Genomic DNA, 24,874 nt, shown 5'->3' on the forward strand with positions numbered 1-24,874 from the left:
TTAGATGCACTTGTCAAATGTGAGGTAGTGGTACGTACCTCTTCTGAGTTGTAAACTCATCTTCTATTCTAATTTAAAGAGAGCAATATTGTAACCGGTATAAACCATTAATTAATTCAGAACATTTTGCTAATTCCCATCTAATGACTCCAAAATTATAATTATAGTAATCGACACGAAGCATGCATGAACCTATATATAATTTCTACGTTCTTCTAAACCATGTAAAGTGATCAATATTTTAATTAATATTGAATTGGTAATTTGGTATGTACACAAAAACAAAAAAATGGTATATAAATTTGTTTGGTTGAAGAGTGACGAAGAAACGTAGAAAGTAGTCGGAAGAAGCATGTGGTCCACGTGATCGGACTTCGTCGGACGACCACTACCAACGACTCTATCTCTTTGCGTGCTTGCATGTGATTCTCATTGATTTGCTCGTATATGTACGGTCACTCTCTCCAAAGACCTATTCAGTATACACTATATAGTCTATAGTCTATAGTCTATATATGTATCAACATCGTGGTGTTTTGGTTTTATGTGGTGTTTTATTATTTTTCTACCAATTCATATAAAATATCTAAAATATTAGTAGTATATTTTAGTATTCCATTTATGATTTCCAAAGGTGCTAATTAAACCATCTCTAAAACCAAAAGACTTCAAAATATGTTAGGTTCAACTTCAATATGTCGACGTTGCGTTAAAATGTGTTAGGTTCAATGATCGACGTTGCGTTAGTACAACTAAACGACTTTAGATATTTAGATACCCACCGAACCGAAGTACTTTCTCTACAATGTGTTTCCCTAGGATATTGATGGATATAATTTGTCCGACCACCAAAATGTTCCACTACAGCTTGGAAAATTTTGTCTGTTACGTGATGAGAGCTCTTTGACGAGTTCCACGAGATTTCTCGAATATAGCGTCGTAGACTATCTGTCAATGAATATGATATCATCCGTTTGTTAAATACAAGTTCTACTATTAAAGTATCGTTTAAGATTTTTCGTCTAAATTAAAAATCGTAACTAAACATTTTATCTGTTAACAACATTGTCAAAGCTATATTAATCTGTTTCAACAAAAAAAAATTATAATATTCATCTCTATTCTACTACTGTCAAATGTTAACATTTGTGTATCCCCGAGACTACAGCCACTGAGAACAAAAAAAAAAAAAAAAAAAAAAGCTACCTCACAAAAAAGCATTTATATCCTAAACACAAATTTACTGTATGGGTCAACAAAAATCGGCTGATAAAAGATCTGACCAATCTAAACATGCATCACTTTTTAAAAGCGTATATACATTAGTTTTATATATTCCTTTAATTTAGTACGTAAAAAAAATCAAATGAAAGATTTGTGTTATTTTAAGTAATGTCATATATTTAAACCATGTAATATGATAATCAATTAAACATGGGGGGAAAGATTGATCATTTCACCATGAGAAAGACATGTCAATATAAAGTAAGGTGTTAGTTAGGATGTCTATAACTTGAGCTACAAAGAGAATTGTAAAATATAATACGGCATCCGTTTGCTGCATTATCCCAATAATGTTACTATTGCATGACGATCGTATTTGTATCGACACATATTTTATGCATTCAACCATAGACTATACTACCTTATCTTAAGCATCTTCGCAATCACATCTTATGTAAAAAACAGAGACAATATTTAACATTGTTTATATATGCTATAAGAAAATTAAAAAACCTTGACGATGATAATGAGATGAATATGTGTGAAGCCGTACAGGGTAGTGAGAAAGCTAGCAAATAGCATTGTGTGACACGACGACGTACATGAATTATTGAGGTTGCAATTGGTGTACTGTTTACTAATAGTGTGAAAAAATAAACACTTTAGCAAGGATTTTAGTGTTTTACCCTAGCTATGATGACGAAACTGGATCGGATGACTGTTTTATTTATTTATTTTATTTGTATTTTTATTGGTAAATCATATGTGTAATACTAATGATTTGACAAAATAAATAAACGGTTATGTTATTTTTCATATTTATTTTTGGTCAAAACAGACGCTTATTAGTTTTAAATACAATATTAACAACGTTGAAACTAATCATAAAAACTGTAAATGTTAATTCTGAAAACGTCATACTTGAACACACATAAAATTACAGCTACTCGTCGACAAAAATTAAAATTAAATAAAAATTAAGACTATATTTATTTTTCCGTCAACGTACAACTATTCCAAAATAGTGGATTAGGTTGAATATATTAAGTCATAAATGTATATGTCCCTACCATATTTGTTGTCTTTTTAGGGGAAAAACGTAGACACGTAAAATCAACTTATTCGTCCTCCTCCTCCTCACAAATTAAGCATATGGGGAATTATATGGAGTATTTATTACATAAGAGAAAGAGATAAGAGTATTGAATGAATAATTCTGGTGAATTTTGGTTGTCATTCACTGTCCTAGTATTTATTTCTGATTTACTTTACATTTAAGACGACGACCTAACAGTACGACCTCCATACTAAGAGGGAGGTATTGGTTTAAGATTTAGAAAGAATTTTAATGACTTTATGTTCTTGCTGATTGTTAAAATCATAGAAAATTGAAAGTTAAAAATGATGGATTCTAAGAGATTGTTTAGGAAGTTTTTTAAAATCTTGATGATTTGTTTTTTCTAATCTTGTAAAATCTTTCTATTTGATGAAAGAGTTTTCATGACTTTTGTTATGAAGGAAATGATATAAAATCCTAAACCAATAACATAAAATTTGAATTCATTAACAATCCAAGATTCTTTTGTTTTACTTGAATAACATAAAATTTTTAATGACTTTATAAACCTCTTAATCTAAAACGCTAGATTTATCAAGATTTTATATAACTTTTTACAAATCCACAACCAATAACACCAAATTTTTAAAGAGTTTTTAAAAGTTTTGATTGAATAACAACGTATTTTACCTAACTTTTAAAGTCATTAAATTTTTTTCTAAATCCTAAACCAATACCTCCCCTTAATACAGAGTTTTGTCCCACCAACAAAACTTATGAATATGTATCACACACATCTCTCGTTATGCTAATTAATTAACGGTGTTTGGCTCAAGCACTTATTATGATTTTGATTGTAGCGTTTTTGTTAGCGTCCAAACCAGGTTTCGTTCAAAGAATCGCAAAATTAAATTATATAACTAAAACAAAAATGGAGACAATTTTCTCCGTTTTTGTTTAGCCGATTTTAAACACAAATTTTACCAACAAAAAGAAACAACACACGTTTACATATATGTATGTCAATGTCACTAATGCCATACCATCAACTAAAAAACTTCAAATCTACCAAATCTTGAATCGAATCCTATAAAGTAAAACAATGATACATATATTCGGATAAAAAGCAGTAACATCATCATATTATTTCAGCCCATAGACACTCCTCGCAACATAATGCTAGATTCCTAGGACACAGTATACAAAAGTACCCATCACTGGAAATTGAAGTTATTCACCTGTGTATATGTCTTAAACATTGTAATGGCCAACACGATAAAGTGATTCTAAAGATTTTTGACATATTCGATTGTGCAGTATTTTAGATTTTTAGTGATATATAGTGTAATTTGATACGTTATAAAAATCAACCAACATAAGTTAGATTTAATAATTTAACTATATGAGATTTAGATTGTAAATGGTCTTTGTACCACCCAATACAAATGTACTGAAATACAGAAAATCAATACATGATCTAAAATGTGAATGTGGTTCAGGTATACTCTGCCCGTAGTAGACTCTTCCCATGGAGTCCAAAGAGGCAAATACAAACACACGACTTATTTTAGCAAACGTACTCTACAAAGACATTTTGCTACACATGTTTTTATTTTAACATAGAAGAGAAAAAAGTGAGTTTGTTTTGGTGGCTGTGTGGTGTTTTACTCAGATCTTAGCTGCAAAGGAAATGCCTTGTTTGGTGAGCTCGTCGAGGCTCTCTGCAGCAGGTCTAGCTTTGGCGACATTAGCCAAAGCCTTGTTCTCATCACCGCTACCTCCTTCCATGAATGCTCCAACCACTTTCCCACCTTGAACCCAGTATGCTCCAAACTTTGGTTTTGGGTTTGATGGATTGCTGTCTCCAAATAACACAGAGTCTCCTACGTTGTCTCCATAGAACTGCCACGAGAGATCAAAGGAGCGAGAGTAGAAGAATGGAAGATAGTCGTATTCCTCCACTGCTGCGCCTCCCTCAGCCGCTTTGATCGCCTGCCACAATGTATCACATATATAAACGCTTCTTCAGATATACAACAACTATGTTACTCTGTTTTGTTTGAGTTTTCGTTTTACAAAATGTAATAGGGGGTTTTCTGCTCCAAATGAAAGACAAGCGGATATAGAATCATTTCTGTTTGGCGTTTGCACTTATTTTATGGAAAACAAAAACTGAAATTTCTTTTCATATGTCGACACAAATGCAAGCGCGTAAATTGGGGGTGTAAGTACCTTAACAGCTTGCTCTGCTGATTTGCGGGAATGGTCAACATGCTCGACCCTTCTCACGTCTCCGTACATTTTCATAGGGAAAGTGGCAACATCGCCAACAGCATAAACATCTGGGACACTTGTTTTGAAGAATGCATCGGTCTGCGTGAACAGTTGAGTGGTTAATCAAAAGATCCAAATCAGAATGGTACAGGAGAAGATGTCAATGGCACAGCCTGCAGATAGGTACCTTAATTCCACCTTTGTCTTCCTCGACCTCCCCCTTGAATAAGGATGTCAATGGTTTTGCACCAACCCCAACTATGACAATGTCGGCTTCCAGAGTCCTCCCATCTTTGAGTTGTACTTCCTTCACCTGGAGGAGAACAATACAAGTAGGTCATTTGCACCGTGACAATTTGGAAAAAGCTATTTAGTGGTGATCCTTTATAACAAAAAGAAAACATCTTTATACAATCTGGTTTTTTATTTAAGAACCATATAAATGGAATCAAAATCAATTTGTGTAATCAAACCAAACAAAAGTGCTTTAAACCGGACTGAACCTAATTACATAACCTTGTTATTTGGCAGTAGACATTAGTTTCTATAGAACCAAACTGAAACGTAGACTGCATTTCCCACTCCTATTAGCTAATGTTAATATGGTTTACCTCTCCACTAGAATGAGCGGTGAACCCCGATGCCACTGTTCCTTTGATGATCTTCACTCCCTTGTTTGTATAGTAAGTCTCATAGAAAGCAGCAATATCGGCCGTGAAAAGCCTAGGCACTGCATGAACATGTTATTTTCATTACGCGGAACTAAGTAATACATATATGAATAACCGAAATGCAAAAGGATACGAATCAACTTACTGCACCAAGGTTCAGGGAAAACCATAGTGACATCAAAATTATTGATCCTCAAAGCTGCACTTAGCTCAAGACCAATGTAACCTCCGCCAACAACTACAGCCTTTCCACCTTTCTTTGCTTTAATTGCTTCAACCAGATTGTCAGCATCATCAATCTCCCTCAGATAGAGGATATTCTTAGAGTCTGCACCTTTTACTCCAAAATCAGTCAATCTGAGAACCTGCAAAGGAAGATAAGAGTTACTCTCTTCTTATCATAGAATATGAAGCTCTCCGATGTAAGAAATGCAAGGATATTAGTCTTTACAGTAGAACCAGTCGCAATGATGAGAGTCTCATATTTGAAGACATCCCCAGCTGCACTGACAAGACTCTTGACAGAGAGATCAGCTTTCACTATCTCTGTGCTTAGTATCAACTCAATTCCTGCAAACACAACAGATAACAAAAAAAAACGATAGTACGATTTAGTTCCAATAATATAAGTATTTAAGCTTGTATAGAGAGTGATGTAGGCTGGAGAAATTCCGTGGGATGATGATAAGTGTTATCATTGATAGGTGGGAACTAAATAGATGAGCAGAGCATCTCTCGATGATATTGGTGATGTGAAGTAAGATGGTTACCTTTCTGCTTGTACGATTCAGCAAGAAGTTTTTCTCCACCACTACCAACACAGCAATGGAAACCTGGAAGTCTAGCAGCCCCTGCAATAGAAAGAAGATGATATGCAATTGTTTTCTCGAAGCAAAAAGCTTAACAGAAAGCAAACCAGAAAACTAAACATTGTGGTTTGGAAAGTAAACCAGTAAAAAAAAAATTGAATTTACCTTCAGGAAACAAATACCCTTTGCTAAGTGCAGGGCGTTCATATGGAGCCACCTAAGCCAACCATATTTTGAGTAAATAAAGATCAGAGGGGTTACAAGACACACTGCATAATAAATAATAGAGTTTCTTAACCAAGTAGAGAGAGAAGAAAGCTTACGGCCTCTTTGGAGATAACTGCCAACTCTCCAGGTTTAACACCTTGATTAGCAAACTCCTTAGCTGCGTATCCCTACACACAACAAAACAAAAAAAATGGAGAAAAGGATAAAACAGAATCCTGAGGATACCCACTACGCTATTAGCGATTAACAACAACAATAGATCGATTAGTGATTGTAATATGATTAACTCAACAACGAATCTTAGAAACTGCCAAACTGGGAAGCGAAAGGCATGAAATCAAAAAAAATCAATCACAGATCGGACGTATAAACATACGAATCGTAAACCTAAATCATCGTAATCGCTACTGGAATTTACAATAAACGAATTACAGGCCTAACACAAACTATGAGAATTAAGGTATTTTTTCGCGAACGCAAAAATCGAAAGTAATGGCTTGAAAAAAAAAACAACTTAAAAGAGGAAGGAGGAGAGAAAAAAAAATACTCACGGCTGAAACGCCACCGCCGAGGATGATGTATTTGAAGCTCTTCTCCGCCATTTTTTTTATCCGATCGTCTCTTCCGAAGCTCAGTTTGTTATCTCTTTGGTCGCTGCCGAGGTTGGTTTGTTAGAGAAGAAAAGAAGAGGAAAAAAGGCTAATATGAGATGAGCTGAGTGAGTCTAATTGGCCACAACATTAACCGTTGATTGGATGAAAATCTTACACGTGGCAATATTTTAGCCGTCGTGATCCATGCTCTCTGGGTGTGGGGAAAGTAGAAGAATTAAGGACGGAAAAAAAGGACTGATTTAATTGTTTAAGTTAAGGAAAAATGATCGGCACGTAGACAATAAATGTTCAGTTAACTACATACGTTAACAGAACATAGGTTATGTGTACAAAACCATAAATATTAAATTTTAGTCGGAATTCGGTGTTGACCGGCGCTGACCAATGTTGATCAGCGTTTTTTTCCTAAAAATAATTTTTTTTGTTTTTAAATAAATAAATAAAATAAATAATTTGTATAATTTACAAAAACAAAATATAACAACAAAAAGTTATATGATAAAAAAATATAAGAAAATTATGTACCAAAAAAAACTAAAAATTTTATGACAAACAAAATTTGTGGTATATCTATTAACTAATTTTGTTAATACAGAAAATATACCAAAATAATATAATAAAACTATACCACCAAAATTTTATGTGTAGTAGATTTTTTTATAAAACTATAACAAATATATATCTTTCCGTTTTAAAAATCATTTTTTTGTTTTGTATTTTCAAAGATGGGGGTTTTAAATATATTTTTCTTTTTTACTTATTTATAAGATTATGTCATTTGAAATATATCTAAGGCATTGCCAACTATTTCTTTGATTTTAATAGATCAACCTTTGATTTTACAAAATCAACTTTTGTTTTTTAACTATCTTCTTGATATATGTCTTTTATGTAAATAAATAAAATTTTCATTATTTTCTTCCATTGCTTTTCTTATTAGAAACAAAGAAATAGTTGGTAATGTCTTGGATATATTTCAAATGACATAATATTATAAAGAAGTAAAAAGAAAAAAATATATTTAAAACCCCCACCTTTAAAAATACAAAATAAAAAATGATTTTTCAAAGGAAAATGTATAGATTTGTTATAGTTTTATGAAAAAATCTACTACACATAAAATTTTGGTTGTATAGTTTTATTATATTATTTTTGGTATATTTTTTGTAATAACAAAATTAGTTACTAGATATATCACAAATTTTGTTTGTCATATAATTTTTAATTTTTTTGGTATATAATTTTTTTGTATTTTTTTGTCGTATAACTTTTTGTTGTTATATTTTGTTTTTTGAATATTTTTTTTGGTTAACGCTGGTCAACATTAATCAATGCCGGTTAATACGGATCAACGTCGGATTTCGGCCAAAAATTAATGTTTATGGTGTTGTATACATAACCTATGTTTGTTTATGAATGTTTTCATATAGTTAACAAAATATTTATATTGTTTATATGCGTGGCCGTTGGCGTATACATCAAGTAAGCGGCAATTATTTTTCGTTACCCTCAAAAATAGTTTAGTGGGAAAGTCACAAATGTGCCACGTCATTGGATAAGTCATGAGCTTTTAGTACGAATGGATTTGGCATGTATTGGGCTTCTTTTCTGATCTTTAAGGCCCAAATTTTCAATTTTAAGAATTATGAAGTGGAAAACAAAAAAAAAGCACTCGAACATAAAAAAGTCGGAAAAAAACCACTCAACTGGTAATCAAGCATAAGTTTGATCGTCCAGGCCCTAGGCGCTCTGCAGTCTAGGTAAGACGCTCTACAAACACCTAGACGATCGCTTAGACCATCTCAAATCACATAATATTATTTTATTTTTAATTGCATATATTTAAAATTTTAAGTATTATATTCATATAAATGTTTATATATTATTAATTTAAATTAAATAAATGTATTTATTCTAATTTTAGTTTATGATTTTTTAATTTTTTTTATTTTTTTCTAACATATATTTTTACATAATTTTATATATAATGTTTCATATTATAAACGTCTAAACCGTCTAAAAACATTTAAACTCTGACTAGGCATTTTAGGCGTTGGATCACCGCCCATATACCACCTAACTCTTTTTTAAACATTGTTTGTAAGACATAAGCTAAAATCCAAATTTAACACAAACTTTTAAACGACAAGTCAAGAGCATATACATTTTAGGAGCAAAGTCATATTCAATAATTTCGAATATGACAATTAGTTTAGTGGTTCGTTGTTAATGTCGTTAAAAGTGTTATCCTGCACCTATATTCAAAATTACATGATGTTATATTGTTGAAAAAACGAAAATTATCAACAACAATATTTCTTCGATCTGTTTGATTTCGGCTTAATACATTTGAGGTCATCCGAAGTGGCACGTAAATAAGGTCGTCGGAGCTCGTAGCGGCGTAAGTCATGTGCAATATAATTTTTTTATTAGTTAAATACTTTATTGTCAGCAAATATTTTTGTAAATAAGAATGACTATACGGTTCACACAATCTTTATAGTTTTCTAGTAATTGAACGGAACGATTTTTCGCACTCCCATCCAAAAACTATAGGTGCAAATGCAATAACCCATTTCGATGATGCTCTTATTTTATTTTTCCAATGTTCTGATTTTAAATTGTTCGAATTTCAAAATATACAGTATATAATTTGAAATAAATACCTCGAGTTGATAAATGGAGGAGAAAAAAAATTGGTGGAGTGGATTAGATTAGATAGAATGCATACAAATACAAAAACGCCAAGCAAGCCTTTCATGGGGTGTGTGGCTTGTCGACACAAACATGTGAAACCAATACTTGTTGCCTTATTCTCTAGCTTGTTCCCTTTCTTTTATCTTATTTTTTTCTTTACCCAAAACTATAATTTGATATCCCCTCTACTATAGTATTATATATCTTCCTCGGATACTCATCTCTCAGATCTTAGTTCTCATTGATATCGTTTTGTTTATTAGTTATGCAGAATATAGCATAACTCAAATCATTTGTCCTAGTGTTCGCCGTCCACTCAATAATTTATAAACATCCATACCTAAATTTTATACAAATATAAAATTGCAACAAAAACTTATGATCTAGTGGTTTATATTAGTGTAATCATTGTATCATAACTTGGTATATAAAATGTGTTGAGTTATATATCAAAATATGTATATATCTTTGTATCCAAAAGATCCAGACATAAAATTAAAAGAAGGATCAGAATAAGAAGGAACTAAATAAAACAAAGTGGAATTAAATTTTGAATGGTGGTTCAAAATGATCTTCTTATACACAATATTTTGGGTTCCATCAATCGTTATTGTTGAAAAGATGCAAATATTAAAAAAAAACAAATAAAATAATTAGCAGGACCATTTGATATAATTATATATGCGCGTGCATGTGTTTGTATAATACAATCTTTTGCTGTGATGGTTGGTTTAAGTTAAGTAATTAGAAATAAGATGCGGATGTATATGACATTTAATGATCTATTTTTTTTTGTGTTAGTTCATGTTCTTAAAATATATTTAATGTGGGATTAAAAAGCAAGAAGGAAGAGATTTAAAGGCGCAGAAAGAATCCTAGGCTCAAGGGCTCTCAAAAGAGACCTATGAAGTCTATTATTTCCTAACTCCACGTTCCAACTATGATTTAGGCTTTTTTGCCAGATTCAAAAGTACTCTGTTATAGTATTAATCTCGAGCATGGTATTATCAATTTCTGTTTTTAAAGATATGTTGATCTTTTTTCCTATGCATTTTCAATCTTCATTACTCAAATTTTAGCTCAATTCTTTCTTATTTATTTACTTAATTTCTTTTTTACTGGCCAATAGAAGCCATAACGACTTTCCAGATTATTTAAGATTTTGTAGTTTATCCTAATTGTATATAGTTACTGTTTTTGCATCGAGAACGTACTTAACATCTTGTAAATCGCAAACGCATAGTATGTTGTACCAGAGTAGAAGGATCGAGTTGCCAATATACCAGCTTTCCCAACGAAATCCAAGGTAATCTATAAATACCCATTGACCTACATGTATCATGATCATACCCACAGGCCACAGATACAGTCAACAGCATTTATAAATATGTAAATATGGTTCATGTTAATCTATTACCAGTAAATGCAACAATATACAAAGTCAATAAGTGTGTACATACGTATTACGTACATATGATCAGTATGATGTTATACGCTCTAACTCTTACTGTTGACACCAAACAAAATGAAACCATGTTGTGTAAATATGACATGTAACATTTTCTAATATTTTCTCTTTTTTTATTATTAAGTATTAACGTCTAAATCATATGCATAATTTATTTTTACGTAATTAATTAGGTCATAGGATGCTGTAGAGGAATGAATGTACTTAACTTAAAAGATGATATTTATGTCTATAAAACTGATAAAAATAGTGACAGAACAAGAAAAAACACATACTGCAAACTAGGTAAAACACAATATAATAAACTAATTTAATCAAGTAACATATGAAAATTTTCGACTTTGCTAGACATGCAGTCATATTCCACTTTTTTTATATAGTCATTCTATATGTGTTTTTACATTAGACTGATTGTATTGTTTTTGTCTGCTTAAATTAGAACATATATTTCGTTTAATCATTAATGTTTCCTTAGTTAGTAACATGCGTTAGTTCTTAACTCCTCAGTACTTTTTATCTTATGAGCTACTCTTTGAAGTAATATAGTTCCATAATGACGATTTTAAAAGTCTAATTAATAGTATAATCTATACAGTGGTTTCACAAAATAAATATACTTCAAAAAACGTGATTTCGTCGAAAGAAGTGTTATCGAAAACATTTTGAAAATAAACTGCGCACTGGTTACCATACCAGTCTTATTCTGACAATATTGCTCCACCGTTATTATAAAAGTATTCACATCTGTTTTTATTTTCTCAACCAATCGTACCAACCATCATTCACAGTAAAATTAAGGCATATGTCGAAAGTTGTTTGTATAGTCACACCGACTGTTGAAAGAAAACAGAAGTTACCGACTAATTTATTTAGTTTAAGTTTTACTTAACTTAATCTTTTACCTCTTGAATTTCGTCAAACTGTTATTCATTTTTGTTTTTAACATTACTTTTTGTCTATTCAAATGAAAACTTTGAGATATGTTTTGAAAATTTCACTACTCAACAGAAAACATTGTTATAAAAAGTTCCTTAATAATATATCTACAACATAGTATATTACCAGTGCTTGCAACTTTCATCAGCAATGCATGATATGCAAAAATAACTTTTTGTGAAGATTAGTGTAATTTCAGATTGGGTAAGGGTTATGCTAGTAGTCACTATTCGATGAATGATGGGAAGATCTTTGGCAAATTTGACTCTGGTCAAAAATGTCATGATAGTAGTGGAAGTAAATTATTGATCATCAAAAATTGCCGGGGATGGTGAATTCAAGAAATTATTTTGACATGACAATATATAATATTAATATCTAGACAAGGAGTACATGTTCTATAACTATAAAAAAAAAACATAAATACAAGTAAAATATTCGAAGTAATGAACAAACAATAATAATTAAGCTAAATTTATGGACCAAAAAAAAGAGTCTGAAAAACATTTTGAAATCTAGAAATTTGATACAGTATGGAATAATGTGAAAATAATATCTTCTAGAAAATGAAAAAAAATGTGTGGGAAAATAAAATATGAAAGGTTACAATTTTTTTGTTTAATTATTGAACGTATAAGTATATGAAAGACTCGCAAACATATGCTGTGGGGCCCACCATGTTTTTCAACTTGATCATCTCTCTCTCTCTCTCTCTCTCATTCACCCAAAAAAAACAAATTTTTACATCTAAAAAAAAAAATCAAAACTTTTTTACTTTCTCTGGATCCTCTTCTTCAAGCTCCAAGGCCATTTAGGGTTTATCTGAGGCTCTCTAAATTGATTCACCCAAATTTTTTAATTTTATTTCTCAGCAAGCAAGCAAGCTTTTCTTCTTCTTCTTCTTCTTCTTCTTCTTCTTCATCTTTTGGGTAAGAAGCCCTTCTCTTCCTTTAAAGTTTTCGTTAGCCTTTACCTTTTTTTTTGCTTCTGCACGCCTTCATTTGCACTTTTTTTTTTTTTTTTTAAGTTCTTCTGAAACTCTCTCTTTGATTGCTTTTTCATGAGATTTGGGGACCGTATTCAGGGGTTATTTTAGTGGGCTTCTCTGAAGATTTTCGTATTTTTTTTTTTTTTATTCTGACCTTTCATTATCTATATGTGGTCACTTGTGAGTCTTTGCAGTTTCAACTCAAAACATTTAGGTTTTAGTTTTTTTTTTCAATTTGTTTTTCTGGGTTTGCTTTTAGCTTATCTTCTTTGTTTCACGCATTGGCTCTCTCTCTCTATCTCTCTGATTTGACATTTGTGATTTGTTTGTGGGGTTTTTTGTTAAGAAAAAAAAAAAAAACATTGCTACATTTAGCTGGGTTAAATGGAATCTTCTTCACTCATGCTTCACCAGCTACACTGTTCTTTGTTTCCCAGTAAATTTTTAAGTTTTTTGAGATCTGTTGTTACTTAATCGATTCCTTATTCCTCATAGTTGTTAGATCTCTTAACCTCACTCCAAGCTTTCTACTTTACGCGGTTTGATTTATTAAATTCGTAAACTTTTGTTCTGGTAAAAATTCAATCTTTAGGGTTCTTCATAGCAATTCCTGTTCACACATCAGTCGACTAACTTATTTTTAGTATCAAATGTTGAAAATATCTTCAGATTTCAATCACAGTGATGGTTTTTTTGACAAATTTTTCAATATAAAAATGTCATTTTTTTCTTCTTTTTCTTCGCTGTATTAATTTATGGGTACCTCTCCCTATCTGTACTTTGTGTAGGGTTCGTGATTAAGTCTACAAAAGAAACATAATGAAAACACCTATAGCTCTATTAACTTTGCTTTCTAGATCTGTTGCTTCTCTTTAATTTCATTTCATATCACTTTATACACACATTGCTCTTCATTTGAAGTTACTTGTTCTAAAACCAGTTTTTTTTTTCTTCTGATTATTCTCTTTCAGGTAACTGTGTGATTGTGTTTCCATCCCAGAAGTTAAGAAACGGATCATAGAAAGATGAATAACTCGGTGCTGCTTTGATTTTCTCAAGGGATTTTAGTTACTGTATAAGCTCTGTTTTGCAATGGGATCGTTTGGAGGCGCTTGTGAAATTGTGGAAGAGAAGGATGATGAAGTAAGGTTGCCAAAACATTCCGGGAGATATGGTAAATCGGTTATGGGATCATCTAGTAAAGATTCGGAGCGGAAGCCACGAGAGTATCATGGCTCTCTTGAGTATGATATTGATAAGCTTTTTCAGTCTATTTCTGTGAAACCATCAACGAGGTTGATGAGTTCTTCTTTCCATAATCATGAGACGAGCGCGAGTGCCGGTCCAAGCAGGACTACAAGCCCTTCCAAGAGAATTGCTTCCATGAAAAAACCTGGCACACCTCAGTCGCCTAGAGTTTTTGGTCTCTCTGATTCGGTTTCTTTGAAGCAGGCTTTGAGGGATCGTTGCATTTCCAAGGCGTCGGAAATGGCTGCTCAGAAACGGTTGTCGAAATCAGCTGCTGCTTCTCCGAGGGTGTCAGAAGCAGACAGGATAAAGAGTTTGTATGACCAAGTTTCGAATGAATCTACTAGCAGCAGGTCTGTGCTTGTTCCTGGGGACAAGGGTAAAGGAAGTTTGGTTGAGAAACCTCTGATGCCGTTAAATGATAAACCAAGCTCTTCAAAGAGCGTGGCTCAGCGGTTTGAAGAGCCTGCTAACCCCATTTCTGAGCCATCTCAAGATGGAATCAGTTTGAGATTACAAGGAGTGGAAAATCAAATGCGGGAGATTAAGCTGTTGCATAAATCCAACAAATCTGGGTCTTGTCTTAGTTCTGGCAGTGGAGATTATGAGATAGAGATAGATGAAAACGTTCCGTCTCCTTCCACTCATGCGTTTGTTCAAGATGTGATAGAAATAGACAAACATGTTACCTCACTGCCTTCTCATTCTAGCAAGAAAGTTAATGCGACAGAGCTCGACAAGAATATTCCCTCATCTGCTTTAGACTCAGAGCAGAAAGGGAAGTTGGATGATGCACCTAGTTCAGGGACAGAGAAGAGCAAAACAGTACGAAAGATGATTCCACATCCCAAACAACCCAAAAAGAAGATTTTGCTTAAGAAGAAGTTAAAAATCGGGTTGGTTTCAGCAACTTACCCGACAAAAAACGATGAAGAAATTGTTCCTTCCATAAATTCTAGTGCCAATCAACTTCTCTGCCAGAGATGTCACTGTTCGTTGAAGAGCACCAGTATTGATAACCACCCACCCTCATATACTGCTAGTCATAATCCTGAGATTTGCTCAAAAAGTTTGAGCTCTGTTTCAAATAATGTTGGTAAAGAAGCTCATCAAGTATCTGACGGGAACTCCTCTGGTTCTTGTAATGTCAGTCAAAGCTCTGAAGCTGAGATTGTCATCATGAAACAAGATTTTTCCTCGAGCAATAACAGTGGAAACGGTGCAATGCACGAAAAGGAAAGAGAGAATCCAACTTCAAGTGAGAAATTCGAGTTTTCATTGAGTTCAAAAGATAGTCTTGGGGATTATAGCAGGAGCACAAGCATGAGCGAGGAAAGCAATCTGAGCCGATTTAGCTGCGGGAATAAGCCTCACATGTCGATGGATGTGAGATGGGAAGCGATTAAGCATGTGAAGGTTCAATACGGCTCTATGGGTTTACGACACTTCAACCTTTTGAAGAAACTCGGTTGTGGAGATATAGGAACAGTCTATCTCGCCGAGCTGATTGGTACAAACTGTTTGTTTGCCATAAAGGTCATGGACAACGAGTTCTTGGCAAGAAGGAAAAAGTCTCCACGGGCACAAGCAGAAAGAGAAATACTTAAAATGTTGGACCATCCTTTTCTTCCTACATTATACGCTCAATTTACTTCGGATAATTTGTCTTGTCTAGTCATGGAGTATTGTCCTGGAGGAGATCTTCATGTCCTCAGACAGAAGCAGCTAGGCCGTTGTTTCCCTGAACCTGCAGCAAGGTAATGATTTTATCTTTTACGTTTCGCGTCTACATCATTAATTTACTTAAACTGATGATAAAAACATGTTTTTGTAGATTCTATGTTGCTGAGATTCTCCTTGCATTGGAGTATTTACACATGCTTGGTATCATATACCGAGATCTGAAACCGGAGAACATTCTTGTCCGTGAAGATGGACACATTATGCTTACGGATTTCGACCTCTCACTTCGTTGTGCTGTGAACCCGACTCTTCTCAGGTCAAATTCTCCGCCTGGTAAAGATCCGGCAAGGATTTCAGGTCCATACAACACATCCAACTGTATACAACCATTCTGTATCAGCGAACCATCTTGCCAGGTTTCTTGTTTCAGCCCTAGGCTCTCCTCAAACCAACAACAAGGTAGAAAACAAAAGAAGGCCGATCATCTTTCGAAAAGTCAACAACAGTTAAAGAGATCATTGCCTCAGCTCGTGGCTGAACCAACTGAAGCAAGATCCAATTCTTTTGTGGGAACACACGAGTACTTAGCCCCAGAGATCATTAAAGGAGAAGGACACGGCGCTGCGGTTGACTGGTGGACTTTTGGGGTTCTCCTTTACGAGCTTCTGTATGGGAAAACACCTTTCAAAGGTTACAACAACGACGAGACTTTGGCCAATGTTGTGTTGCAGAACCTCAAGTTTCCAGATAGTCCGCTTGTGAGCTTCCAGGCAAAGGATTTGATCAGAGGGCTTCTGGTTAAAGAACCAGAGAACCGGCTTGGATCAGAGAAAGGATCTGCAGAGATCAAAAGACATCCTTTCTTTGAAGGATTGAACTGGGCTCTGATCCGCTGTGCAATCCCGCCTGAGCTGCCAGATTTCTATGAGTATGGTGGTGGAGCGGAAGCAGCTGCAGATTCTCCTGGAGGCAGTGATAGTAAGTATCTTGAATGTAAAGCCATAGGCGATCATCTTGAGTTCGAGTTGTTTTAAGCAAGACAGAGAAAATTTTCTGGTAAAAGTTTCAGAGTAAACGTTGTTGTAAGTTTATATCTAAGTTAAAGTCTAAATGTCTAATATGTAAATTTAGCTCTCTGAGACATAATCTCATATATTCACCAGCTTTAGTCTCCAAATTATATATATACTCATTCTAGTTTGTTGCCGGCTTCCGAATTTTAGTCTATGTTTTCATAATCTGGGTTTCAATCAAAATTTGCAACACCAAATCATATACCAAGCCACACCTAAGTAACACAATGTTACCACAATTTTCTCGGCTAGTTTTACTGATCAAATTTGTCAAAATTGCGATGATTGTGCGCTTACACTGCCATTTTGTCATTGCATTGATAAGGCCATTGTGCGCTTACACTGCCATTTTGTCATTGCATTGATAAGGCCATTTACCAAAGATTTGCAACTTGCAAAAACAGTAAAGAAGAAAAGCCCAAAAAGACACCTTTGATCATCAGATTGGCTCCACTTCAATTACGAAATTGAATTTATTTTTCCTTTATTACTTTTCCTTTTGGCGGGATTGCTTGCTTTGATTTTGGGATGGTGTAAAAGCAAAGTTATTTCGTTTGACAAGGTTTAAGCAAAAGCAAAAGTCACTAAAAAAAAAGTGGATAAATACATCTTGGGAGAGACAGAGAGAGACTTGTTGTAACAACAAGAAGAAGACTAAAAAAATGAGTAGCAAGAACAACTTGGGAGCTGCTGCAGCTTCTGCAGTCAACACCAATGGTAAGCTTCCCATGGAGGAGAACGAAGACGAAGAGATATGGAAAGTTGCAGTGTCGAGGTTTCAAGCCCGAGAAGAAGAGATCGAGAGGAAGAAGATGACTGTTAAGGAAAAAGTTCAACAGCGGCTCGGTTTTGCAGAGGAAGCTACAAGATGCTTAACTCAAACACTGGAAGTAAGTTAAAAAAAATTAAGCCTTTTTGTTTAACATGGTAGACAACAAAGTTAATAATGTTCATACTAAAACAGGAGCTAGAGATTATGGGAGATCCTATGAGAAAAGAAGTTGGAATGGTGAGGAAGAAAATAGACTTGGCGAATCGAGATATCAAATCTTTGGCACAAAGCTGTCAGAAGAAGGTTTCTTAGATTTCCATCCGTCAAAATCTTTTCACATTTTTATACTCTGCAGCTCTATTGAACACGAGAATATTTGGACAGGAGAAGGAATACAAAGAGACATTGGAAGCTTTTAACGAAAAGAACAAAGAGAAAGCTCACCTTGTTTCAATGTTAATGGAGGTAATTGGTTTAAAACCACTTTTAAGGTTTGTATTTTCCTACAGCACATCCGATGTGTGTTGATGATTTTTTTTGGCAGCTACTGGCTGAAAGTGAAAGATTAAGGATAAAGAAACTGGAGGAAATCAACAAGACTGTTGGAACCTTGCAATAAAGAGAAACCAATCCACACGGATCTTACCTTAAAAGAGTCTGAAAATTTTATTTGAGGTTTTTGGTATTAGATTCTGTTCCAACTCCTTAATAAAATGAGCTACTATGTAGAATGATTTGCCAAAGGTTTAAAGATATGAATGCGGCCAAAACCAAACTTCTTAGAGGATACTACTTTGTTTAACACATGATCATGATGTCTTTGTACACGTAGATCAACAACAAATCAAACATCATCATACCGGTATCCGAAACAGCTGCTTTGATTATTTTGTCACTACTCGTTAGTCTTTTACTCTGCTGGCTCAGTGTTTACATACCTATTTGCGTAATCTAGATACTCCTGCAAGAAACAATCAAACATAAAAGAGCTTTCCATGGGTGGAATGAGAAAAACGAAGACAGATTTCCACCGGTCTCTAACTAAAGCAGAACAACCGTACCTGAAGTATAACTACTGCAGCTAACTTGTCCGACATTGTCTTCTCTTGAACTGGATGCAGATTCAAGGGCTTCAACAGCAGTTCAACAGTCTGTGGATTATATTACATGAGAATCAAGTTCTTATAAGTTCCGGCGTTCAATGCTAACACTCGTATGTACTAGGACTTGCTAGATCCTTTAAGTTGGCATAAAAAATACCTTTGATGATAATCGCTCATCCCAATATGTGTACTTCACTTCCTTCAGTTTTTCGGTTTTACGAAGTTCTTCTATGAAAAGGTTCACAGTGACAACCTGTTCCATGTTAAAAAATCTTTTCTTTTGGTCATAGGTGCAAGAAAAGAGGGAAAATACTTAACAAATAAGTGGAAAAAAAGCTTACATCCTCTACATTGTTCAGTTTGCCAAACGGATAACCAACAACTAAGCCTGACACAGAAAATGCTTTGACCTGAATGAGACAAGGAGATCAGTAAAGGCAAAGGATTGGTGTAATCAAACGAAGTTCATAATGAAAAAGTCTCGTGTTAGATATATAACTCAACAGTAAGTTTTACAGAGACATCAAACACCTAATCATTTAATCACCAGTAACCACAAATAGCCATAGGAAAATAGTATTAATCAAATCATTACAATCTTAGTACAGACACTGATCTATACTACCAAGCCTTCTACTTCATTGTCCAAAAAAACTAAGAAATTATAGTATCCACTTCTTAAATCTTAACAGGATAAAATCTAGAGCTAAGAAATACAGGAACAATCAAAACTTTAACACTTACCAAGTTCTGAAAATCTGTAGCCATCAAGTCAATGTTTGTTTTCTTCCTAAGCAGAACACTGCCAAGAGAAGTAACAAAAAAACAATAATGTTGAAGTATCTGATTGAACCACTTTGAATCTAAAAGATTGAATGAAACAGAATGATAAGTACCTCAATGGAGACGCAACCATATTTGAAGGATCTGAGATAGCTAACCCAACATACTTGTCACCAACATCTAAACCGAGAAAACGACCAGGGACTGATACTTTTGTCTTCAACGCATTACCCAATAAGCTCAATGGCTTCACATACTTCATATTCCTGTCCACCAAATAAGTTCAATCAAACTTCCAAAAAAACACTTGTCCCAAATTGCGACTAAAAATTTCAATTAAATCAGTTAATAAAGTGCATCAATTTGAATGCTTTGGTACCAAAAACCTTCATATCAGACAATGAAACAAACATTCGAAAAAGGGTTTTAGAAACTAATCAGAAAGGTTGAAACTTTCTTGACGTACTTTCAAAAGGTGGAAGCTTTCTGGCGCCGGAGCACGGAATCTGGCGAGAAAGAAACAAAGAAGCTTCTGTTAACACAAAACCATCCACGAACGTGAATTGGAGATGTGCCGGAAAAGGTTTATTCCGGTTTACTTCGAAGCTTCACCGTGTCTATGTGAATGTAAACGCCTGTGGAGAAGAAGAAACAAGAAAATTATTAGGTTTTGGTTTTCCCCTAAACCCTTCGACTCTATCAGAGTGTTCATTTTAAACCGGAAACCGTTTGAATCGAGGTGGTTTAACTGGTTTACCAAAATTGATTCGGTTAAGTCAAATCTGAGGTTACTTGAGACTTGGAGAGGATCATATACACTAATTCAGTAATTTGATTGTGAAACAAGTTTCATTACTTATACAAATTCTTAAACTTCAGACATAAATATATTAGCAAACTAGGAAAACAAAACAGGAACTTTGACACAAATCCAATCCAAAAAAAAAAAAAGAAGAACACAACAATTCATAGAGTAGGCAACAAAAGATTACATATTTTCTTCAATGAAAGACTTGAGTAGAGATGCCCATCTGATGAAGAACACCTGGAGTCGACGAGGCTGACCTCAAGGCCTCAGCTAATGGTCCACCCATATTGTTATGATGGTTCCCTCCATTGCTCCACCAATTCAACTGCTCCCTCTCACTGTTGTTGTTGTTGTTGTTTCTCATGTTCTCTTCTTCTTCTTCATTGCCTGTGGAAAGTTTTAAAGAAACATCTGAAGGAGTGTTACCGTTACCAGGCATGGAGATTGAAAGATGACAATTTGATGAGCTCATTGGACTGGAGGCAGAGTCAGATGACCGTGGCCAATCGTCAAAGAAATGCCTCAAGATGTGACCATCGTCTGATCTTCCATTGCTGAATCCATTGTGAGCTTCATATGGCCTCTTGTGATTGTTACTGTTGTTATTGCTTTCTTGTTTCATCTCTGAAGAACAACTGTGAGAGAGAGATATAATCTTTTATGATTAGACAAAACATGAACATTGTCACCAAAAAGATGAAAACAATAACAAGAAAGGTTAGGGAAGTAAGTTGTTTTTTATATAGTCAAGTGTGTGTTGTGAAGAGGAAGTGGTAACAGAATCTAAGAGCTTTATTTATTTTTTTTGCTTCTATGCAGGTTTGGTCAGCTTTCACTTGAGGTCCTACCATCTCATTATTTCAAATACATAAGCATATACATATATCACACTCTCTCTCTCTCTCTCTCTCTCTCTCTCTCTCTCTCTCTCTCTCTCTTTCTTTCTATTTCTCTGATTGAAAAGTCTCACCCAACTAGTAAAAAAATTAGATTCTATCAAATCCAACTGTTATCATTATCTCTCAACAAAAGAAGAAAAAGAAAGAATAATGTTTTTATCACAAAGGATGATACGTCTCTGTTGTCACCCAATTGCCAACATTACCCCTTTCTTCACAGCATTACTTCACAGTGATATAACTATTTCCCAAACAACCAAGTTTCTAATCATATATATCAAAACTTGTTTTTAAATAAAAACTATTTGTAGTTTAACACCAAAGCTAATAATGACTTCAATTAAACAGAGTGTTTTTGTTTTGTTTTTCTCATGTACCTTTGTTGATGATTAAGTTGGAGATGTTGAGATGAACCAGAAGAGAAGAAGTGGTTGTTGTTTGGTCCATGACCATGACCATGACTAAGCTCCTCCCCTAAGACAAAAGACGGTGCGGCGGTTGTGGCTGTTGTTGTTGTAGTGGTGGTTGTGGCGGTTTCCACAGGCTTTCTTGAACGGTTTCTTCCACGGTGGATGTGGCGGTCGCAATACTTGTGACCGGCTACAACATCCCTCGAACATCTCCATTTCTTGCCGTCTGTTCTCTTGCACCTCCCTGGCTCAGGATCCATTGCTCCTCTTCCCCAATACCCTGTTTCATTTTCAAGTGTGTTTTCATTACTAAACAACCAACAAAGATCTCACTCAAGACAACAATATGATTTAAAAAGTTTCTATAACCCAACTAGTCTCATTCTATGATACCCATAGATCTTCTAAGGAAAAAAGGCTTTAAAATATAAATATTGGTGTGTATTTGGAATATCTAGATCTTGGAAACATAACTCCAACATCAAAGCAAAAAGCATCTTTCGTTGAAAGAAAGATTCTTTCAAAGAGAGATTAGAAAGCATAAACAAGAGAGAGAGAGACTGACAAGAAGGTTGTTGATGAGGAAAACTATGTTGAAGAGGATGGTGAAGGAAATGCATAGGAGACTGATGGATGAGACTTTTCTTGATGGGTAAGAGGAGTTCTTGAGGAACAGAAGCACCAGCCAACATGTATCTGTAGATCAGTGCTTGTAGCTCAAGTTCTTGCCACTGTGTCCAGCTGAACAAGTTTCCTATCTCTACACAAATTTAACAAAGATACCTCAGATTAATATATTAGCAATAAACTTCAATATACAAAAAGTGCTTATCCTTTTGAAAACAACTTACTGAGGAACTTGGAAGAAGAAGAGGAAGAGTCAGGAGAGAAGCATGAGAAAGAAGAGGAAGATGTGGGTTCAGGGACAAAGAGAGGAAGAGGAGCCGCAGCAGCAGCAGCAGCAGCAGCAGAAGTTGCTGCAGTTTGGGACTGAATCTGATCAAAAAAAAAGTTTGATATCTTAGTTGCAGAGCCTTGTTCTTCTGACTCATTCTGCTGCTGACTTCTCCATTGTTTCAGTTGCAAGTCCATGGACACAAAAGAGAGAGTGAGTGAGAGAGAGAGAAAGAGAGACAGAGAAATGTGTTGGTTGCTTTTGGGATAGTTTTTTTTTTTTGCCCAGCTCACTTATTTTTTTGTTTCTAGAGAGAGTCTGGCTTAATAAGCAAAGACAGCCACAACAAAAGTCTCTTATTTGTTTGGCTTCTGATGTAAAAATAAAAGATTTTTTTTTTTTTTTTTTACTTCTCTTTTGTAGGAGAGAGCTAGAGAAAAAGTGTTTTAGAGTTTAGACTATGAGACAAGACAGTTGAGAGCATAAACAAAATTAGAGTGAAAAAGAGTGATATTTATAATAATATTTGATTGGTTTAAAAAATTGTTACTTTTTGTGTGATATAAAAAATTATGGTAAGTCAGAAAACCCAGAAGAAAGGCTCACTGCAAGATGCAGATGGAGGAGATAGTAACCTGCAGTGTTTATGTCTCAGTGCCTTGGAAATATCACTTCCTTTTTTTTATCTCATTTTAATATTCCATAAGTAGGTTAAAGACAAGTGAAGAAGATGCCTATTAAGATTATGGTATAATTAAAGATTCATTTAATGTGATGAAAATGTAACCTTCAATTTGTGTGACACACACATGTCATTTGTTTCAGAGATTGTGTTACAAATGTATTATGCATAATCACTTTGGATTTGACTAAATCAGTCAACTGATATTGTAGTCTCTTCTATTTTGAGTGAGCTGCACAACATAATGTGGTCTCTGAAGTTTACAAAATTATATGTGACTTGACTAGCTATGATATTTCTATTTACAAGAAGCTACTTAATGCTAAGATATCAAACTTTTTAGCATTTGTAACTCGTATCAACCATTCTTGTCTTTGGCTAATATATAGTTTTAAGTTTATTTAGTGGGCTAGTTCTACTTTGTAACCATCGCTACTTTTTTTCATCTGTTACAACAATATGTAACGTCTGTGTGGTTTTGTAAGTCTTTGAAATAACATTTTTATATGTAGAACTAAACATCATCTTTGTGATTTCCTTTATCTTAAAAAAAAAAAAAAAACATGGCTAGCTAGTAGTATATCTAAAACACATCGATACCAGGAAATAATATTATTACCAGAAAAGGCCAAGTAAACTTTGAAACATTTATTAAAAAAAGTTAGAAACATTTATATGATATCTTCACTTAGCTGAATAATACAAAAGACATTTAATATTTTCAAAGTATCTTTATTTGGTGGTGCCAAAACAAAAAACGATAGCATTATTTTGTTGTTTTGAGGAAATAAAGTAATGAATATGAGAAGGACGATAACGATATCTCATGTAGGAGTGAGCCACCAGCCTTTGGCTATATGGTATATGATGAGAGAGTTTTCCTAAGTTTTCTATTCATTCACTCCCACCAGTTTCGGCGGCATTTATATGCACTAAACGTTGCGTTTTCAGCTCCTCTATCTATAAGAAAAATATCACAAATATCAATTAACTATTTTAGGCAGGATTGGTGTACAATTATATTTTTTTTTTTCAAAATGCCTATAAAAAAAAGTGTGATATGATTAGAATGCCTCCAAAATATATTAGCTTCTAAACTATAATAATTTTATTTTTTGATGGTATATTACTATTAATGGATCTTGTGCCCTAATACTGGATCTTCATTAACAATGGATCTTGTGGGCACTAATATCTTCGGGCCAGAACTTGTCATATACCAAAACAAAACAAAAATTCTAACATATGGCATTTTCTTCTGTCCTTACTATAAGGAAAACAAACTGAAAGCAATGTGTGAACGTGATGACATTGATGAACAAGAAGGCAACCAAAATCCAAACTAGATTATATACTTCTTTAACGTACATGAAGTTTAATAATTTTGTATTATAATATATATATGGTGAAATTAAAGCATTAAGTTTACATTACTAAATATACTACATATTATAGTAGTTGCTCATGTTCCATACGTATGAAGCATGAAGAAATATATCAAACTAGATCTGTTGTCTTACTCTGAAGTCTGAAATTAAGACAAAGATAATAC

At 34.0% G+C, this 24,874-nt stretch overlaps 5 protein-coding genes across 7 annotated transcripts; 2 read left to right on the forward strand and 3 right to left on the reverse strand.

The window, feature by feature from the left end:
* Positions 1 to 3,666: 3,666 nt before the first annotated feature.
* Positions 3,667 to 7,187, reverse strand: LOC104781139 (monodehydroascorbate reductase 1, peroxisomal). The gene is made up of 10 exons (XM_010505732.2): positions 6,815 to 7,187; positions 6,359 to 6,430; positions 6,201 to 6,252; positions 5,997 to 6,077; positions 5,678 to 5,796; positions 5,372 to 5,591; positions 5,167 to 5,285; positions 4,743 to 4,868; positions 4,514 to 4,654; positions 3,667 to 4,273 (listed from the first exon to the last, which is right to left on the reverse strand). Exons 1-10 carry the CDS (start codon positions 6,863 to 6,865, stop codon positions 3,950 to 3,952), a joined length of 1,305 nt encoding a protein of 434 aa, XP_010504034.1. The 5' UTR covers positions 6,866 to 7,187; the 3' UTR covers positions 3,667 to 3,949.
* A 5,419-nt stretch (positions 7,188 to 12,606) lies between these two features.
* On the forward strand, positions 12,607 to 17,097 carry LOC104781140 (serine/threonine-protein kinase KIPK1-like). 3 transcript variants are annotated; one of them, XM_010505733.3, is made up of 3 exons: positions 12,607 to 12,907; positions 13,938 to 15,971; positions 16,049 to 17,097. In XM_010505733.3, the coding sequence occupies exons 2-3, from the start codon at positions 14,059 to 14,061 to the stop codon at positions 16,929 to 16,931; spliced, it is 2,796 nt and encodes a 931-aa protein (XP_010504035.2). In that variant the 5' UTR covers positions 12,607 to 12,907; positions 13,938 to 14,058; the 3' UTR covers positions 16,932 to 17,097. The 3 variants fall into 3 exon arrangements, with proteins under 3 accessions (XP_010504035.2, XP_010504036.2, XP_010504037.2); XM_010505734.3 differs by having other exon boundaries at positions 12,701 to 13,539; XM_010505735.3 differs by lacking the exon at positions 12,607 to 12,907 and adding an exon at positions 12,962 to 13,402.
* Positions 17,098 to 17,509: 412 nt separating this feature from the next.
* LOC104781143 (uncharacterized) lies at positions 17,510 to 18,512 on the forward strand. Its single transcript, XM_010505737.3, has 4 exons — positions 17,510 to 17,860; positions 17,935 to 18,045; positions 18,127 to 18,207; positions 18,287 to 18,512. The coding sequence occupies exons 1-4, from the start codon at positions 17,633 to 17,635 to the stop codon at positions 18,359 to 18,361; spliced, it is 495 nt and encodes a 164-aa protein (XP_010504039.1). The 5' UTR covers positions 17,510 to 17,632; the 3' UTR covers positions 18,362 to 18,512.
* Positions 18,488 to 20,324, reverse strand: LOC104781142 (uncharacterized). The gene is made up of 7 exons (XM_010505736.2): positions 20,095 to 20,324; positions 19,742 to 19,894; positions 19,590 to 19,647; positions 19,187 to 19,255; positions 19,003 to 19,098; positions 18,804 to 18,893; positions 18,488 to 18,703 (listed from the first exon to the last, which is right to left on the reverse strand). The coding sequence occupies exons 2-7, from the start codon at positions 19,888 to 19,890 to the stop codon at positions 18,653 to 18,655; spliced, it is 513 nt and encodes a 170-aa protein (XP_010504038.1). The 5' UTR covers positions 19,891 to 19,894; positions 20,095 to 20,324; the 3' UTR covers positions 18,488 to 18,652.
* Positions 20,325 to 20,458: 134 nt separating this feature from the next.
* On the reverse strand, positions 20,459 to 23,254 carry LOC104781144 (growth-regulating factor 4-like). Its single transcript, XM_010505740.3, has 4 exons — positions 22,597 to 23,254; positions 22,311 to 22,505; positions 21,713 to 22,025; positions 20,459 to 21,071 (listed from the first exon to the last, which is right to left on the reverse strand). The coding sequence occupies exons 1-4, from the start codon at positions 22,835 to 22,837 to the stop codon at positions 20,630 to 20,632; spliced, it is 1,191 nt and encodes a 396-aa protein (XP_010504042.1). The 5' UTR covers positions 22,838 to 23,254; the 3' UTR covers positions 20,459 to 20,629.
* Positions 23,255 to 24,874: the final 1,620 nt, after the last annotated feature.

This window comes from Camelina sativa, chromosome 4 (genome assembly GCF_030686135.1).
Source record: "Camelina sativa cultivar CO46 ecotype springtype chromosome 4, ASM3068613v1".
Lineage (NCBI taxonomy): Eukaryota > Viridiplantae > Streptophyta > Magnoliopsida > Brassicales > Brassicaceae > Camelina > Camelina sativa.

Bases quoted from the DNA above. Each gene is read 5' to 3' on its own strand.
- LOC104781144 (XM_010505740.3), bottom strand. From the start codon at position 22,837: ATGGACTTGCAACTGAAACAATGGAGAAGTCAGCAGCAGAATGAGTCA. The intron at 22,506-22,596 runs GTAAGTTGTTTT...AAATTTGTGTAG, and splicing joins TTCTTCTTCCAAGTTCCTCA to AGATAGGAAACTTGTTCAGC. The intron at 21,072-21,712 runs GTACATGAGAAA...TCTCTCTCACAG, and splicing joins CAACTTAATCATCAACAAAG to TTGTTCTTCAGAGATGAAAC.
- LOC104781142 (XM_010505736.2), bottom strand. From the start codon at position 19,890: ATGAAGTATGTGAAGCCATTGAGCTTATTGGGTAATGCGTTGAAGACA. The intron at 19,256-19,589 runs GTAAGTGTTAAA...TGTCTCATTCAG, and splicing joins CTACAGATTTTCAGAACTTG to GTCAAAGCATTTTCTGTGTC. The intron at 19,099-19,186 runs GTAAGCTTTTTT...AACATGGAACAG, and splicing joins AACTGAACAATGTAGAGGAT to GTTGTCACTGTGAACCTTTT.
- LOC104781143 (XM_010505737.3), top strand. From the start codon at position 17,633: ATGAGTAGCAAGAACAACTTGGGAGCTGCTGCAGCTTCTGCAGTCAAC. The intron at 18,046-18,126 runs GTTTCTTAGATT...ATATTTGGACAG, and splicing joins CACAAAGCTGTCAGAAGAAG to GAGAAGGAATACAAAGAGAC. The intron at 18,208-18,286 runs GTAATTGGTTTA...TTTTTTTGGCAG, and splicing joins TTGTTTCAATGTTAATGGAG to CTACTGGCTGAAAGTGAAAG.
- LOC104781140 (XM_010505733.3), top strand. From the start codon at position 14,059: ATGGGATCGTTTGGAGGCGCTTGTGAAATTGTGGAAGAGAAGGATGAT. The intron at 15,972-16,048 runs GTAATGATTTTA...ATGTTTTTGTAG, and splicing joins TTCCCTGAACCTGCAGCAAG to ATTCTATGTTGCTGAGATTC.
- LOC104781139 (XM_010505732.2), bottom strand. From the start codon at position 6,865: ATGGCGGAGAAGAGCTTCAAATACATCATCCTCGGCGGTGGCGTTTCA. The intron at 5,592-5,677 runs GTAAAGACTAAT...CTTCCTTTGCAG, and splicing joins TCATTGCGACTGGTTCTACT to GTTCTCAGATTGACTGATTT. The intron at 4,655-4,742 runs GTACCTATCTGC...CTGTTCACGCAG, and splicing joins AAGACAAAGGTGGAATTAAG to ACCGATGCATTCTTCAAAAC.